The sequence below is a fragment of the Schistocerca gregaria genome, chromosome 8, assembly GCF_023897955.1.
Source record: "Schistocerca gregaria isolate iqSchGreg1 chromosome 8, iqSchGreg1.2, whole genome shotgun sequence".
NCBI classification, from domain to species: domain Eukaryota; kingdom Metazoa; phylum Arthropoda; class Insecta; order Orthoptera; family Acrididae; genus Schistocerca; species Schistocerca gregaria.
Window position 1 is genome coordinate 494,060,998 of NC_064927.1, and position 19,624 is coordinate 494,080,621.

The 19,624-nt window shown below is 39.2% G+C and overlaps 1 protein-coding gene across 1 annotated transcript in view; it reads right to left on the minus strand.

Moving 5' to 3' along the window:
- LOC126285263 (putative fatty acyl-CoA reductase CG5065) overlaps positions 1-19,624 on the minus strand; it is a 116,010-nt gene that overhangs the window by 77,258 nt on the left and 19,128 nt on the right. Inside the window, exons 3-4 of the mRNA XM_049984554.1 lie at positions 9,088-9,233; positions 3,108-3,217 (exon numbers count right to left, since the gene is read on the minus strand). Coding sequence (XP_049840511.1) covers positions 3,108-3,217; positions 9,088-9,233 — 256 coding nt within the window. The remainder of the gene's footprint in view (positions 1-3,107; positions 3,218-9,087; positions 9,234-19,624) is intronic.

Consider the following 19,624-nt stretch of genomic DNA (forward strand, 5'->3'; position numbering starts at 1 on the left):
TCTGCTGAGATATGTTCTTCATGTCAGTGCCCTTCCTAGGGATGAAGGATGCTTTGGCATGGAGAGTAAAAGTTACAGGTAAATGTTCTAACACAAGGGCATTTTTCGCTTTTGCTGTGATTATCTGAGGAACCCCTTTGACTATGCAGACATCAAGCATGTCTGCCAACTTCTTCGCAAGATGGGTAGTTTGTTGGCTCATAGGGGCCAATAGTAGTTGCTTGTTGTTGCTTGATGACATGTAATAGTGTCCTGCCTATAGCGTTTGTGAGCCTTTAATTCCATGCAGCATTTTTTGCATTGAAATTCCCTCCAATAAAAATGATGCCTGGAATGGAGTGTGCATGTGTGTTGGCTATTTCCCATGGTGGCGTTGTAGGCTGAAAGCTTATTTTCTGACAGTCTTTCTGTTATGCCTATCTGCGACTCAGCATCTTTGCTACATGGTGAGTAGCAACAGTCCTCCTCAATATTGTTACATTCTATCTTGGATTTTCCGTTTTTTTACCATTATTGGTATGCTAATAAAATTTTTGTGGGAATAGCTCACTGAATACTCTGGATTTAATCATAATAAGACTTTAATTTTAGATTGAACTAAAACTGGGACATTCAAACTCATATTGATAATTGTAAAAAACATATTCTGTGTGTGCTTCTGAAATATGCCTACAATTTAGAAATTGAAGTGACATAGCTATAAAACAATGAGTGAATAGATATCAGTCATTTAAGATACTAGTAACTTCATGAACTTCCTGACAAATTTAGTTCTTGACATACAATTCATTCTCAAACTCATCAAATCAGTTATATAAAAATGATAATTTTAGAATCTTGCACACTCCCACATAATGTTTTGAGGATGCTCCTATCAACAAGGAAACAAATTTCTTGGTAACCCTTCAGATGTAAGTTACTTTTCAACATGCAGGACAAACGAATCATGAAACCAATTGCAAAAGAAATCTTTAAACATCCGGAGGCTTTGATGATTTTTATAGCAGATAGAAAGACTTCCAGGCCAATTTTTTCAGAGCTCTCGGCTTGGCAGTGACCATAAGCAAAGAGTAATGAATTGTGCTGGTGCTGTCAATATCTGTAGTAAATCATGTTACTGGTTGAGGTAAACACGTGAAGCAGCTGCACCAAATGCACTGCAGCTGTTAGGGACCTCCTTTCGCTGCTGCTACTGTATGAAGATACGTGGTACGGAGATGAAGAGCAATAGGTCAAGGATAAGGCCAAGGGACAAGTGGCTGAAAGGAGTGGAGGAAGGCATTTGGAAGAGGGAAGAAGACATCCACAGCATCAAGAGAGACACGGTGGAAAGCCCGGAGTAGATGGGAGATGCTTGTTTTCCAAATGGAAATTCCTTATGGTGGGGAACTATACAAGATGATGATGACATGGTGAATTTTAAAATTTAAGCTTGCCTCGTTAGTATTATATATTTGATCAGGTGTGTAACTCTCTTCTCTAAGTCTTTAAATTCCTCAGGAATCAGAAAAGCTGCTGTGTCATTTGGGAATAAATTCCATCAAAAATTATAGCTGTCATGCCACATTGTGTGTTTTCCACCTGTTTAGCAAACTTTTTTACCATCACCAATGTTTTCGAATGTTTCCTTCACCTCATCAATAATTACAGTATCTGAAAATTGCTTGTCTCTGCTATGCTGTTGTTGGACTCAGGCAAAGACAGTTCATCTGTTTATGGGGAAAATCAACCTCATCACACTTTTCTGTCACAAATAATTTATGTGGATTGTTTCACAAAGACATGTAGATTTTGTCTGTTTCTTTTGCAGTCATCACTTCCTGAGCTGATACATGATAACTGAACTGATACATGATAACTGAATATAGCTTATAATTGTCAATAGTTTTAATACTTGTAAAATATTTGGAAGGGAAACTACCAAGGGTTTATGTTTTAAAGTTGTGATTTTCGATTTTCCCAGGTATAAAATTTAGTGGGACACTGTCTGAACGCTACAAAAATCAAAACTGGAATGCAAAACAATAATGATGTTGGTGTTCTCTAAATGCTGTTTTCTATGTACAAAGAAATTAAGTAGTAACACTGTTTATGTGCCACAGGAAATTATTTTCTCTGAAACCAGCTTTCATTAAGAGATCATGCATACAGCTGAACTGGAATATCATAGGTAATGAATGTTTTGATGGCAATAAAAATACACGCTGACTCATGTAAATACTGTTTCCTGTGACCCTAGTGGTTACTAAATCCTGAAAAGGTCTTGAACAATCAGAAGCTCTGACCATTTTTATTCATGTCATTGGGGCTCTGCTACATCTTTCATTAAATCCAATTACACATCATACCAAAATATTGCAGACAAGATCCACTGAACATGAAAATAACTAAGATATAAGTAAGACAAAAAGTTAAACTGTTAAATGAACTAAAGTAAATTTCAAAGCATGATAATGAAGTATGTTGAGTGTAAGTAAATGCCTCATTTTGGAATAGATCAATAATGGCAATATTTTTATTTCTGCAAACAATGAGTTTAGTTTCAAGGGTAAAACAAGTAAATGAACATTTTAATTTGTTTGTTTATTTATTTTATTACACAACTGTGTAAAATGAAAGTAGACTCTTCTAGGTTCCAGAATGATCTGCCCTCTGCAGTGGAGTGTGTGCTCATTTGAAACTTCCTGACAGATCAAACCTATGTGAGGGACTGGGGCTCAAATCTCTGGCATTTGTCTTTCATGGGCAAGTGCTCACCAACTGATCTACTCAAAAAAGACTGTGGCCCCTCTCACAGCTTTGCTCCCACTACAGCCTTTCTCATGTTTTCCAAGCTTAAAGAAGTTGTGCCACATACTTTGTCACACTAGCACTCCCAGGTTTGCTAGAAAGTGTCATTTTCCTCTTATACATAGTGAAGATAAATGATCACAAAAAGACTTATTTAGGCTCTATATAATACATAAAATGCTTTTCATTATACAATGACACTTTAAAAGCTATCATTATTTTTTAGGACCTGAATAACTCCAAGAAAAATTATATTTTATTTGTATATTCCTCTTTGTTGTGTTTGACAATCTAGTATTATACAGATATGTACTTACCTATTGACGGTCTAAGTATTGCCACTGGTAACAAGTCTCTAAAGTCATTTATCACGTTTTCAGCAAGTGATTTTGTGTATACATATGTGTTGGGTAGATTTCCCAGCAACCTAAAAATCACAAACATAATCGGTGTAAATACTACACTTGAAAAAACTTTGAAATGCCCAGACCAATTAATGAAAGAATTTTAAATGTCTATGTCTGTTATCTCATCCCAAGTTTTTAACAACATTTCAATAATATTTCAACATCTTGGAGAGCTAACAAACACAAATAATATTAATTCACAAACATAGTTTTTTTCCTTCTCCATGTGGATGTACTTAATGCTTAAAAACCGGATACTGCAGCCTTGAATGTGATATAGTGTCGAATAAGATTATTAGCCTGTTGTCAGCTATTCTGTTTAATTCATTTTTTAGGTTCTTTTCTTTTATGTGGACATGATTTCTGTGGCTGTAAATGAACTTCAACAGCTTAGTTTTTCACAGCCAGCCATACGGAGTGACCACGTTGTTTCAGGTGCCGTGTCATGTCACGGATTGAGCGGTCCCTCCTGCCAGAGGTTCGAGTCCTCCCTCAGGCATGTGTGTATGTGTTGTTCTTAGCATAAGTTAGTTTAAGTAGTGTGCAAGTCTAGGGACTGATGACCTCAGCAGTTTGATCCCTTAGGAATTCACATTTTGTTTTGTTTTTCACAGCTGTCTCTCTATGAGAAAGCTACAGTTAAGAAAAGAGGTGTACGCAAGAACAAGAACAATTCTGAATGTTCAAATTGAAAAGCTGTTCTTTCTCCTGTGAAATAAAAAAAATCTGTTTTGCTTTCCATGTTTGCTGTTTGTAGATGATGTAATGTGGACAAAAGATGGTTTTAGAAATGTAAACAAAATGATGGAAACAAACTGAAAAGCACGAAAAGCCAAAGAGGCCTGCCACTAATGCAGTTTCACTTTCACTTTTAGGAACAGAGAGAATTAAGGAGAAACTTAGTGAGGTGTCAGACTTTCAGTAGGTTGAAAATAACAGAGGAACTTTTTGTGAGTAATAAACTGTATTTTCTTTTGTTGAAAATTGAAAACTCTCTTACGTGGGCATCACAAAAAAGACAAATATTAAATTATGCATCTAAGTTAGATTCAGATCTGAAGAATCATTTAGAATCTAGTGCAGTAGTCAAAGGTGTTTTTAAGCCCATCCAGAATGCAATACTTGACTGTCTGCTACAAATAAATGTACTATGAGAAGATGAGGACGAAAACTGGAAAAGATTCTTTTACAAACTGCCATGGGCAATGACACAAGAGATGTATCAGAACACATTCAAATCATCCTTGTTCTTTAGTACATATTGAATGCAGAAATATTTTAGTGTTGTGGGGATTCTAAGAAAACAAATTGCAGTTTCATATTAAAACATATTTTGAAACTACTGGACATAATTCTTCAAGAAATTAATCCACTACATTTAAATAGTTATAAAATTGGTTCTTCCTACTGTCAGAGCAACTTAAGACAAGACGGAGTGGCAATTTACACACACAATACTATTAGGTCACAAGTTATAGATGTTTCTAAATACTGTATTGAAGAGCACTTTGAATGTTGTGCTGTCAAATTAGAGCTTGAATCACAGTTCCTGATCATAGTAACAGTTTACATGACACTTATGGGAAACATTCAAAAATTTCTCTCTCAGCTAGAAACAGTTCTTACTAAACTTTATAGAAACAATAGTAATGTCATCTTATGTGGTGGCTGTAAAATAAACTTATTCACAAAACATAACAATCAGAAACTATTAGAATCACTATTGTTAACCTTCAATCTTCTCCCCATCATCTCATTCCCAACAGGAGTATATGGGCACAGCTAGACCCTGATTGATAATCTGTTTCTAGATCCCACAAATTACAATGAAATGATGACACGGGTAGTAACAAATGGTCTGTCTGATCACGATGGTCAAATGACAACCCTAAAACTTGCCAGCAGGAAACAGCACATGGCCATTGTAACCAAGTTAAACGTTTTAGAACAATACATGCTGAATCTACTTGCTTGTTCAGAAATAGTTTATGCCATGAACCATGGGAGGAAGTATACCAGGCTGACACATGAATGAGAAGCTCAACTCTTTCTTGAACTTATTCCTTAAACATTCTGAAGCTTCTTTTCCCCAAATACAGATTAAAATCAAACCAACCTGTAGTAAAAAAAAAAAAAAGAGTGGCTAACTACTGGCATAAAAATATCATGTAACAAAAAGGGAGATCTGTACGTACAATAGAGGACTAGTACAGACCCAGCAGTAGAGTTACACTATAAGAAATACTGTAAAATTCTAACAAGTGTAATCAAGAATGCCAAACAGTTGCACTATGCACAAAAAATTAGCAACTCAAGCAATACAATAAAAACCATATGGCACATCATAAAAAGTGAAACAAATAGGAACATAAATCCTGACAATAATAACCACAAAGTTGCAGCCTTAGATTTCAACAAGTTTTTTCTCACTATAGCTGAAAAAAACAATGAACCATAATAAATAGTCTCACGCAGAAGCTATTGAACTACTTAACCACATGCAAGCAACATCTAAAGTGGCACTTCATTTCAGCAGTACAACTCCTAAAGAAATTGAAAAAAACATAAAATTACTCAAACTCAGATTCCCGTGGTTACAATGGCATATCAAGTAAGATTTTAAAATCAGGTGCAGACTTATTCAGTTATATATTGTGTTATTTGCACAACTGATCTATGGAAACTGGTGTGTTCCCAGGTAGATTAAAACATGCAGTGGTAATGCCAATCCACAAAAGTGGAGCAAGGGATGAAATATACAACTATTGGCCCATCTCTCTGCTGCCAGTGTTCTCAAAGGTATTTGACAGAATAGTGTATGATGGCTTACTGGCTCCTACACAGTTCGGCTTTCGTAAGGCCTCCTCCACAGACAGTTCTATATTTAACCTAACAGATGAATTTTAGGTGAACTAAATTACAAAAGGTATCCAATGGGGACATTTTGTGACCTTGTCAAAGCATTTGATTGTGTAGATCACAACACACTCTTACAAAAGCTTCCACATTATGGCGTTAAAGACAAATCTTTGACTTGGGTAGAACCATACTTACAGAACAGGAAGTGAAGGGTTGTCTTAAGGGGAACAGGTACAGCATTAAAATCAGACTGGGGAAATATAAAGTATGGAGTCCTGCAGGGCTCAATTCTTGAGCCGCTAATTTGCCTGATATACATTAATGATCTACTAATCACAATCAATAACAGAGCAAAAATAGTAATGTTTGCTGACAATACAAGTATCCTCTTAAAAGGACCCAACTCTACAATGCATCATACAGCGATGTCAGTCTCTAATCAAATACACAAATGGCTCACTGTGAATAGCCTAACCTTAAATATTTCAAAAACCAATATGATACGGTTTCTGACAAAAAATAAGAAAATAAAGTTCCTGAAACACATGTTAACAATCACAAAATTAATGAAACCACACATACAAAATTCCTAGGTATCCAGATAAATAGTCACTTAAGATGGAAAGAACAAATTGATTAGCTAGTCAAGAAACAGCTTTCCATCAGTTAGTGGACAGAGAAATAATGTTGTTGTCTTATTTTGCATATTTCCATTCTGTTCTCTCCTTTGGCATAATTTTATGGGGAAATCCTGCAGGTGTCGAAAAAGTCTTCAGAATACAAAAATGAGCAGTGAGACTAATACGTGGGGTCCCTAATGGGGCACCTTGCAGGGGTCTCTTCCAATCTCTCAGGATACTTACCATTACAGGTCAGTATATATACTCACTTATGTTATTTGTAGCCAAGAACAGGGAATTGTTTCAACAAAATTGTGACATCCACAACCATGACACAAGACAGGTGAAACATTTTCACCAAGGCTCTGCAACTCTCACTAAAGTACACAGGGGAGTTACTGAGTCAGGTATAAAGGTCTTCAATAAGCTCCCTATCAATATAAAAAAGGAAATAAATAATGTACAGGTTGTCAAAAGCAAAACTAAAATTATTCCTCATCGAACAAACTTTCTATAAAATTAATGAATACTTAGAGTTGTAAGGTACAAGAGTGGGGGAAACTGCCTAAGAAAAGCATTCCCTTAAAGATAAAGTGTGATGCTGTTACTTTTAGTTTAACTGAAATTGTGGTGATAAAATGTAAATTTAACTATGTCATTATGAGAAAATGTGAACTCCCAGGTATTCCACACTCTTGAGCATTCACTTAAACCTCTTCTTAAGGAATGCAGTTAAAATTTGTATTCAATCCAAACCATGACCATGAAGCAAATTTACCTGCTTATATATGTCAGTAGCATAAAAATATGCACTATCACTTATTCTACTATTTTAAACAGTTACTTAAACTGTTTTTGGCATAATGAAGGCTTTAATACTGCATGCTTGTCATTGTTCTTGGTAAATAAACAAATGTCTGTGCAATGTGATGTATAAATGTTCATGTACTACTGTATTGCATCAATTGACTTGTCCTATATTACTTGTACATTGGTTGTATAATGTGTAATCAACAGGACTAAATAAATAAATAAATAAAAAGGAAGTGAGTATTGCACAAAATGGGACAAAATTGTTCCCTAGCATTCAGGCTGTTCTAACAGTCTTCTCAAGAGCACTGCAATGCATGTCCATTCTCAATAAGCATATGGACATCATCATTCCATGTGTTTCCTCTACAACATAGAACTTGAACATACAGACCACAAAAAACTTACAATCTTTAAAAAAATGGCATTACTGAAATTCAGTCAACAACAAATGTTGATGGAACCATTGTCACAGGAATTTTAAAATACCTGTATGATGATAATTAAGATTTTGTTATGGTTTTTTCATCAGATTACGTTGAAATAACTTACAACCAAATGCAACCTCAAGAAACTGAAGTAAATGACTATATAACAAAATTTGAAACTGCCATTTTACAATTAAGGAACTAAAATCACTGTGAGAATCTTTTGAAGACACTCTTAAAAGAAGCTGAGTAAGCAATTGACTGTATAATGGACAGATGTACTTCAATTACATATGTAGTACCTGCTAAATTTTTCAGTGAGAAATGCTTCACTAGTTTTATGAATGAACACCCTACAGAAGATATACTGGTCTCTGAAGCTTATGAAAACCTTGAAACTTGACTAAAAGCATTGTACTGTAGGCCTGATATTCATGAATATTGCAAATTAACAGAGCTGCTCATATTTATCTTGTAAAATAATGTATATGATGTTCTTAGTGAATTTACAAAACTAATAAAAATCCTGTTGACAGTTTGGATAACTAAATTAGAGGCAGAATGCTGCTTTTTAACACTGAAAAATACAAAAACTTTTTTAAAAGCACTATGAATTTGGAAAGACTGAATGCACTTGGAGTCCTTTTAATGGAGAAAATTTTTCTCTGTTATCATCCAGAGTTCAAGCAGAAAAATGTTGATCTTTTCGCATAAATAAAAACAAGAAGAATGGATTCCATTTTCAAATAAATAGATTAAGCTTGAAAAGTAACAATTTTAATAAAAGAAAACAAGAAATAATTTTATTCTTGTAGAAATTTAACAAGTTTCTGAATGAATTTTCCTTTTATACATGTAAGTTCCCTTTTACAATATTTCAAATGATGCTATTTTATAGAGCAGTACTCCCACTAACTTTAGCCAAGAGCTACCACTGATACGTGCACTATAACAAAAAAATATGTTTGTGGCAAATGAATGGCTCACATTAGCAGATGTTGTGTCATGGAACAACAAGTGTTACCACTGTTTTGACAGAAATTTGCATGTGTGTTTTGTAATGTTGTAGAGATTAATGGGTGCAGGGTCAACAGATATCTTGTAACTGCCAAAATAATTATGATGCAGTTGTAGAGAGAGATTTTATGTATAGTGTATAATAATATAACATACTCTGGAGTCAGTTTCTCAAGATTTTTAGGATCCATATTCTCTGCAAGTTCTATTAGTTTCATGTAGTTGCCACGGGCAGGATACACAATTTCTTGTGGTGCTTTATGGTCACAGTTACTGTATGCTGTTGAGACGTGCACAAATGCCTGTGGAAAGAAAAACAACCAATAGTTATCTCACCTGACTATTCTTTCATTTAAAATGTTACTGTCAATTGCCACAGAACAAGGCTACACCAGTGTTTGGTAACATGAGTGCTCATGATGCTAACTTAATAATGTCATTCCAGGTCAAAAATCAAAATGTTCCATGTTACATAGATCAGGCTTACAATAAACTTTATTATGTGGAACATGTCAGCTGAACAGAAGATTACATACACAATTAAAAATGTATTTATAGGACTACATGCTGACTATTTATAAGTTTATTTTTAATCAGCAGAGAATTGAAGCAGTGCCAGGAATCGTCTTGGCTGAAAGTGGCTCACCAGTGCGACAGCCCGCCCCCTATACTGTGTTGTGTCAGCAGTGCTACAGGCCCCACAGCAGCAGTGAGGGGCTGGATGAGGGAGGTGTGGTAACCTGTTTCACTGTAGAGCCAGGGTGGAGGCCCCTGTCATCACTGGCTATCCTCTTCTGAAGATACAGCCAGTAGTGACAGGTATTTTTTTTCTTTTTTCTGTCATTTCTTTCACTTTCTTACACTAGGTATTCGTGTCTTCGTTGGCACAGCTTACCTGTGTTTAATTATAATATCAAAACATAATTGCAATTTATTTCATTTTCTGTAATGGACAAATATGTTTTCTTACTATTACATGAATATATAAAGACTTTAAATTCTTTTGCCCATTTTATGTGCATTTGTAATATTAACTGAGATGTGAAGACTGCTGTGTACATTGTATAAATCGTACACATGAAAACACTTAGTAATACACAGTGAGGGAGAATGTATGTGTGTGTGTGTGTAGGTTTGAAATGCAAAGACTTACTGAGACATTGAACTGTGGAAATCAACAACTGACAATAGTAGTGGGAGAACTGACACATTTGGAACTGACACATTTCGTTAGTGTGGGTTGCATACATTCAGTGGCATACTGTATTGACTTATGGCCCCCTACCCCTCCCCTATTATTCTGTGGATTAATTTTATGACCCCCTAGGGATAGTCCATCCTTGTGAAAATCTGCCGCCATTCTCCCCCCCCCCCCCCTCCAATCTACCACCTCCACCCCACCCTGTGGGAATACACAACCCCTCTCCCATCCCCCTCTCTGATACAGGCACACTTTTGATATCAAATTACTTGACTAATCAATTAAATCCCCTATAAGAAATCTCACATCCCTCTCTCCTATACTCACCCCCCCCCCCCCCCCCCCCCCCCGTTCCTCCCTCATCTGGTAAGTGGTGGGAAAGGGACTCAATCTATGCTGGAGAGGAAGGATCTCATGACATGAAATTGAAATCAGTTTGTTGTTGTTGTGGTCTTCAGTCCTGAGACTGGTTTGATGCAGCTCTCCATGCTACTCTACCCTGTGCAAGCTTCTTCATCTCCCAGTACCTACTGCAACCTACATACTTCTGAATCTGCTTAGTGTAGTCATCCCTTGGTCTCCCTCTACGATTTTTATCCTTCACGCTGCCCTCCAATACTAAATTGGTGATCCCCTGATGCCTCAGAACATGTCCTACCAACCGATCCCTTCTTCTGGTCAAGTTGTGCCACAAACTTCTCTTCTCCCCAATCCTGTTCAATACTTCCTCATTAGTTATGTGATCTACCCATCTATCTTCAGCATTTTTCTGTAGCACCACATTTCAAAAGCTTCTATTCTCTTCTTGTCCAAACTATTTATCGTCCACGTTTCACTTCCATACATGGCTACACTCCATACAAATACTTTCAGAAATGACTTCCTGACACTTAAATCTATACTCGATGTTAACAAATTTATCTTCTTCAGAAACGCTTTCCTTGCCATTGCCAGTCTACATTTTATATCCTCTGTACTTCAACCATCATCAGTTACTTTGCTTCCCAAATAGCAAAACTCATTTACTACTTTAAGTGTCTCATTTCCTAATCTAATTCCCTCAGAATCTCCCGGCTTAATTCGACTACATTCCATTATCCTCGTTTTGCTTTTGTTGGTGTTCATCTTATATCCTCCTTTCAAGACACTGTGCATTTCGTTCAACTGCTCTTCCAAGTCCATTGCTATCTCTGACAGAATTACAATGTCATCGGCGAACCTCAAAGTTTTTACTTCTTCTCCATGGATTTTAATACCTATTCCAAATTTTTCTTTTGTTTCCTTTTCTGCTAGCTCAATACACAGATTGAATAACATTGGGGAGAGGCTACAACCCTGTCTCACTCCCTTCCCAACCACTGCTTCCCTTTCACGCCCCTCGACTCATAAGCGCCATCTGGTTTCTGTACAAGTTTTAAATAGCCTTTCGCTCCATGTATTTTACCCCTGCCACCTTCAGAATTTGAAAGAGAGTATTCAGTCAACATTGTCAAATACTTTCTCTAAGTCTACAAATGCTAGAAACATAGGTTGGCCTTTCCTTAATCTAGCTTCAAAGATAAGTCGTAGGGTCAGTACTGCCTCTTGTGTTCCAATATTTCTAAGGAATCCAAACTGATCTTCCCCGAGGTTGGCTTCTACCAGTTTTCCCATTCGTCTGTAAATAAGTCGAGTTAGTATTTTGCAGCTATGGCTTATTAAACTGATAGTTTAGTAATTTTAACATCTGTCGACACCTGCTTTATTTGGGATTGGAATTATTATATTCTTCTTGAAGTCTGAGGGTATTTTGCTGTCTCATACATCTTGCTCACCAGAGGTAGAGTTTTGTCAGGACTGTCTTTCCCAAGGCTGTCTGTAGTTCTAATGGAATGTTGTCTACTCCCGGGGCCTTGTTTCGAGTTAGGTCTTTCAGTGTTCTGTCAAACTCTTCACGCAGTATCATATCTCCCATTTCATCTTCATCTACATTCTCTTCCATTTCCATAATATTGTCCTCAAGTACATTGCCCTTATATAGACCATCTATATACTCCTTCCACCTTTCTGCTTTCCCTTCTTTGCTTAGAACTGGGTTTCCATCTGAGCACTTGATATTCATACAAGTGGTTCTCTTTTCTCCAAAGGTCTCTTTAATTTTCCTGTAGGCAGTATCTATCTTACCCCTAGTGAGATAAGCCTCTACATCCTTACATTTGTCCTCTAGCCATGTCTGCTTAGACATTTTGCACTTCTTGTCAATCTCATTTTTGAGACGTGTGTATTCCTTTTTGCCTGCTTCATTTAATGCATTTTTATATTTTCTCGTTTCATCAATTAAATTCAATATTTCTTCTGTTACCCAAGGATTTCTATTAGCCCTTGTCTTTTTGCCTACTTGATTCTCTGCTACCTTCACTACTTCATCCCTCAGAGCTACCCATTCTTCTTCTACCTTACTTCTTTCCCCAATTCCTGTCAATTGTTCCCTTATGCTCTCCCAGAAACTCTGTAAAACCTCTTGTTTAGTCAGTTTATCCATGTCCCATCTCCTAACATTCACACCTTTTTCACCTTTTTGCAGTTTCTTCAGTTTTACTCTACAGTTCATAACCAATAGATTGTGGTCAGAGTCCACAGTTGCCCCTGGAAATGTCTTACGATTTAAAACCTGGTTCCTAAATCTCCGTCTTACCATTATATGTTGTTGTTGTTGTCTTCAGTCCTGAGACTGGTTTGATGCAGCTCTCCATGCTACTCTATCCTGTGCAAGCTGCTTCATCTCCCAGTACCTACTGCAACCTACATCCTTCTGAATCTGCTTAGTGTACTCATCTCTCGGTCTCCCTCTACGATTTTTACCCTCCACGCTGCCCTCCAATGCTAAATTTGTGATCCCTTGATGCCTCAAAACATGTCCTACCAACCGATCCCTTCTTCTAGTCAAGTTGTGCCACAAACTTCTCTTCTCCCCAATCCTATTCAATACCTCCTCATTAGTTACGTGATCTATCCACCTTATCTTCAGTATTCTTCTGTAGCACCACATTTCGAAAGCTTCTATTCTCTTCTTGTCCAAACTAGTTATCGTCCATGTTTCATTTCCATACATGGCTACACTCCAAACAAATACTTTCAGAAACGACTTCTTGATACATAAATCTATATTCGATGTTAACAAATTTCTCTTCTTCAGAAACGCTTTCCTTGCCATTGCCAGTCTACATTTTATATCCTCTCTACTGCGACCATCATGAGTTATTATACTTCCTAAATAGCAAAACTCCTTTACTACTTTAAGTGTCTCATTTCCTAATCTAATTCCCTCAGCATCACCCAATTTAATTTGACTACATTCCATTATCCTCGTTTTGCTTTTGTTAATTTTCATCTTATATCCTCCTTTCAAGACACTACCACCATGAACCATGGACCTTGCCGTTGGTGGGGAGGCTTGCGTGCCTCAGCGATACAGATGGCCGTACCGTAGGTGCAACCGCAACGGAGGGGTATCTGTTGAGAGGCCAGACAAACGTGTGGTTCCTGAAGAGGGGCAGCAGCCTTTTCAGTAGTTGCAGGGGCAACAGTCTGGATGATTGACTGATCTGGCCTTGCAACATTAACCAAAACGGCCTTGCTGTGCTGGTACTGCGAACGGCTGAAAGCAAGGGGAAACTACAGCCGTAATTTTTCCCGAGGACATGCAGCTTTACTGTTATACCATTATATAACTTATCTGAAACCTGTCAGTATCTCCAGGCTTCTTCCATGTATACAGCCTTCTTTTATGATTCTTGAACCAAGTGTTAGCTATAGCTGTGTATTCTCTTTATTCAATCAGTTTATGGGGGACAGGCTCCCCCACTTGGGAAGAGTTCACACCTGGACCTCTCACCCCTGCTTCCCACAATGTAATAACTGTAAGCACCAGAGAATGGAACAAAGTGCAGGATAGAAGCCACTGTTTGGGTTCCTCGCCACGTGCGTCCATCGTCCGGGCACCGCCACAGGGGTCTAAAACTTCCCAGTGTTCTAATTACGTATCGCGATAGTAAATACTACTGACCATGGACTGAATATGGGACTTTTTTGATCTCACGGCCCCAAAGAAAGCATCAAGTGTCGGCATTCTGTCACTTCCTGGCTCTGTCTCTCTCAGGATGCTACTTCTTGTTTGTATGTATGAACCAACTTCTTCAAACATGCAGACGGAGGTTTCCACCTCTCCTCAGAAGACTGTGTTCCTATAGGCTAACAATAGGGACAAAGGGAGAGCTGGCACAATTTCGATATCAGAAATAGAGGGAAAGAGCCCATTTGCACTATCCTATCAAATTAATTGTTTAAGAATTAACAGGAGTCAAAAAGATCACTTAAAACACTCACCACTATCCTACGATGATCCTTCTTCACAGTAAAAATATATATTCAACGTCTGGGTATCACACGCAAACATTATGCAAATCAAGTAATTAAATTTCCGCCACAAATAGATCGTAGTGCTAAACGTATCTGAGGTCTCGTATGCACCGACGTGTGACAACACAGGAACCCTGCTCCACTAAACAACCCGCCGACGGCCACCCACCTGGAGTCGCTGCCGCTTCACCTGCTGCCTCTGTCACAGGATACTTCCTCACTTTCGAATTCTGCTAAAGTAATCAAATGCTTCATCAAATACAAAGTCTCTTAAGGTAACTGCACAGAGGAGTTGTAACTATCACGTTTATGCTACACTGAAGACTCAAAGAAACTGGTACACGTGCCCGATATCGTGTACTGAAGTGGCACAACAGGATGTGGCGTCGACTCGACTAATGTCTGAAGTAGTGCTGGAGGGAACTGACACCATGAATCCTGGAGGGCTGCCCGTAAATCCGTAGGAGTACGAGGGGGTGGAGATCTCTTCTGAACAGTACGTTGCAAGGCATCCTAGATATGCTCAATAATGTTCATGACTGGGGAGTTTGATGGACAGCGGAAGTGTTTAAACTCCCGAAGAGTGTTCCTGGAGGCACTCTGTAGCAATTCTGCAAGTGTGGGGTGTCGCATTGTCCTGCTGGAGTTGCCCAAGTGCGTCCCGTCGGAATGCACAATGGTCACCAATGGGTGCAGGTGAGCAGACAGGATGCTTACGTAAGTGTCACCTGTCAGAGTCGTATCTACACGTATCAGGGGTCCCATATCACTCCGATTGCACACACCCCACGCCATTACAGAGCCTCCACTAGCTCAAACAGGCCCCTGTTGACTTGCAGGGTCCACGGATTCATGTGGTTGTGTCCATTCCCGCACACGTCCATCCGCTCGATACAATTTGAAACGAGCCTCGTCCGACCAGGTAACACGTTTACAGTCATCAACAGTCCAATGTCAGTGTTGACAGGCCCAGGCGAGGCGTACAGCTTTGTATCACGCAGTCATCGAGGGTGTACAAGTGTGGCCTTCAGCTCCGAAAGCCCATATCGGTGATGTTTCATTGAATGGTTCACACGCTGACACTTGTTGATGGCCCAGCACTGAAATCTGCAGCAATTTGGGGAAGGGTTGCACTTCTGTCACGTTGAACGATTCTCTTCAGTCGCCGTTGGTCCCTTGCTTGCAGGATATTTTTCCAGCCGCAGCGATGTCGGAGATTTGATGTTTTACCGGGTTCCTGACGTTCACGGTACACTCGTGAAATGGTCGTACGGGAAAATCCCCGCTTCATCACTACCTCAGTGCTCCTGTGCTGACTATAACACCATGTTCGAACTCATTTAAATCTGGACAACCTGCCATTGTAGCAGCAGCAACCGATCTAACAACCGCGGCGTTGCTGAGCGCAGCGCCGTATTCTGCCTGTTTACATATCTCTCTATATGAATATGCATGCCTATACCAGTTTCTTTGGCGCTTCGGTGTATGTATCACGTTATAAATTCGGTAACGCAACTGATTTTGTTACGATGGTCATCTTTCCCTACGTAGGTGGGAGATTGAAATTTCGTCAAAAGATCTCGCCCTCACCTCCACTGACCTGGTGGGATGCCATTGATATCATATTTATAGACTAGGTAGGTAATTAAAATGATCACAAGAGTCACTTTGCATAGTGTGGTGTTCATACTGTAAGACCTCCAGTACACAAACCATCAGATTATTTGACTTGTCACTCTAACGAAGTAGGCGAGTGTCAGCAATATGTCTCGTCGACTTATCGTGGCGTGTTTATCTTCTGCAGTCAGTGAAATGTTTACAAATGCGGAGTTGGCTGACGCCCATTTGTTGTATAGATTAGCACTGGGCAATAGCCGTGGCGCGGTACGTTTGTATCGAGACAGATTTCCAGAACGAAGGTGTGCCGACAGAAAGACGTTCGAAGCAATTGATCGACGCCTCAGGGAGCTCGGAACATTCCAGCCTATGACTCGCGACTGGGGAAGATCTATAACGACGAGGACACCTGCAATGGATGAGGCAATTCTTCGTGCAGTTGACGATAACCCTAATGTCAGAGTCAGAGAAGTTGCTGCTGTACAAGGTAACGTTGACCACGTCACTGTATGGGGAGTGCTACGGGAGAACCAGTTGTTTCCGTACTACGTGCAGCGTGTGCAGCACTATCAGCAGCTGATTGGCCTCCACGGGTACACTTCTGCGAATGGTTCATCCAACAATGTGTCAATCCTCCTTTCAGTGCAAATGTTCTCTTTACGGATGAGGCTTCATTCCAACGTGATCAAATTGTAAATCTTCACAATCGACATGTGTTGGCCGACGAGAATCCGCACGCAATTGTACAGTTACGTCATCAACACAGATTTTCAGTGAACGTTTGGGCAGGCATTGTTGGTGATGTCTTGATTGGGCCCCATGTTCTTCCGCCTACGCTCAATGGAGCACGTTAGCATGATTTCATACGGGATACTCTACCTGTGCTGCTAGAACATGTGCCTTTACAAGTACGACACAACATGTGGCTCATGCACGATGGAGCTCCTGCACATTTCAGTGGAAGTGTTCGTACGCTTCTCAACAACAGATTCGGCGACCGATGGATTGGTAGGAGCTGACCAATTCCGTGGCCTCCACGCTCTCCTGGCCTCAACACTCTTTACTTTCATTTATGGGGGCATTTGAAAGCTCTTGTCTACGTAACCCCGGTAGCAAATGTAGAGACTCTTCGTGCTCGTATTGTGAACAGCTGTGATACAATACGCCATTCTCCAGGGCTGCATGAGGGATTCCATGCGACGGAGGGTGTATGCATGTATTCTCGCTAACGGAGGACATTTTGAACATTTCCTTAACAAAGTGTTTGAAGTCACGATGGTACGTTCTGTTGCTGTGTGTTTCCATTCCATGATTAATTTGATTTGAAGAGAAGTAATAAAATGAGCTCTAACATGGAAAGTAAGCGTTTCCGAACACATGTCCACAAAACATAGTTTCTTTCTTTGTGTGTGAGGATTGTTTCCTGAAAGTTTGGCCGCGCCTTTTTGTAACACCCTGTTTACACAACACATAGTGAATAATTTCTTTCCAACTGTTGGATTACATCGCCAAGTAGCTCAGATGGGAATCTCTGGAGGAAGACGGTGTTCTTTTCAAGGGACACTATTGAGAACTGTCTTTTGAAGCTGACGTCGGAAGGAATCTACCTCCATCAACATACATTTTGCTCAAGGGCCACGAACGTAAGATACGAGAAACCAGCGCTCATAAGGAGGCATATAGGCAGTCTCTTTCCCTCGCTCTATTTGCGGGTGGGACAGGAAAGGGGATGACTTGTAGTCGTACAGGGTGCCCAAAGCCACACCCTGGACAATGGCTTGCAAATTAAACATATAATTGTAAATGTAAATTTCATCTCTTTATTACGATATTAATCCATCCGTTTATAGGCAGACCAAACCTCACGGGAGAATGTTGTATCTTATTTATCGAGAAAACAAAATACGAAACTCCTGCTGCTGATTGTCTCTCGGTAAAAATCTTCATATTGGCTCCTAATTTTCTCAATGCCGTCACTTTGCGAGACGTGTGTGAGTGGTTGTAATATGTTTTCCCCACAGCACTTAGAAGAAGCGGTACAAAGCTCACCTCTCAACTCATGTCTCGTGAGTATCGCTTACCTGCCGTATTCCCACGAATCTTCCAGTCTTCGAAATACAGCATTTGAACGCACATGATTTCCACAAGTAAGAGATGTCCCCTGCCACGTCACATGCCTCTGCTAATTCTCTCGAAATCCCATCACGTTCCCACAGTTATTTAGAAGGGTGCCTAGTCCTCTACGCATCACTGACTAGGCAGAGGGGTACCACGAGAAAAATAGCACGCCAAGGTACAGGAGGGTACTCGCAACTGAGCAGAACACAAGCGGACTGCACAAAGAAATCCAGAAGCATTACAATTCATCAATATCTAGTGGTACATGACCTGATCTCCTTTATTCTATTTCTATGATTACTATGTAAGAAGTGTAATGGTGTCACAGATTCTGCTGACAGCACAGTCTCTCTCTCTATCTATCTATCTATCTATCTGTCTCCTCTTTATTTTTATAACTGAGTGAAACTACGAACTATAAAAATTTTGCTAATGTCACCTGGCACCATCTGCTGTTGATATCGTGGATATGTGGTGATCCTATTAACTATACACGTAGGTTTGTAAAAACCTACTTACTACTGAAAAAGATATTTGTGATGAACAAGTCACTGACCTATTTCGTTCGCTAAGAGTAGTAGTAAAATGGAACTGTTTTGTTTTCAGTGTCAAATTATACCATCAGCCTGACGGCCTGACAATGGGTAGCCCACTGGCAGACATCTTGGCCGATATTTTCATTAATTCGCTGTGAGAGAGATTCTTCGACAATTTTTTAGCTGCTGGTCTTGGTATTTTGTCTTATGCTCGGCACAAAGACGACATTTTGATCATATACAGTGACTCCCAGAAAGGAATTCAGCATTTGTTTGAAATTTTTAATGGTGTTCCCTTGCGAACTAGAAAATAATGACAAACAGCTTAATTACTTGGCCTCAGTATCACTATTGAAAATGACAGACTCACTTTAGGTATTTTTCGAAAGCCGCTAATACAGATAGAATTGTGCCCGGTAGTTCAATGCATCCTCTTCCCACAAGCAAGCATTTTTCCATTCAGCCATCTGTACCTTTGTCACCTGACAGGCATAATGAAGAGATGAATATAATAAAAACTGTTGTAGTTAATAACGGCTATGATCCCACGTTAGTTGACAAGATCTTCAAAGTTGAAACTGACGATAAAGTGACCACTTCACACAAAAGTGTTGTTTCTGACAGTAAGAAGTACAAAAATGTTTTCTCGATTCCATTTTTAGGCCCTATTTTGTGTAAAATTCGTCCTCTTTTTGGTTAAAAAATATGGATTCGATGTTAGCGTTTCCACGAACAATAACCTTTAAAAAAATCCACATTCACAATCTCAAGTCCACAGTTGCTCCTATACACAATTCAGAAGTGTATTAAAAAACCTGTGATA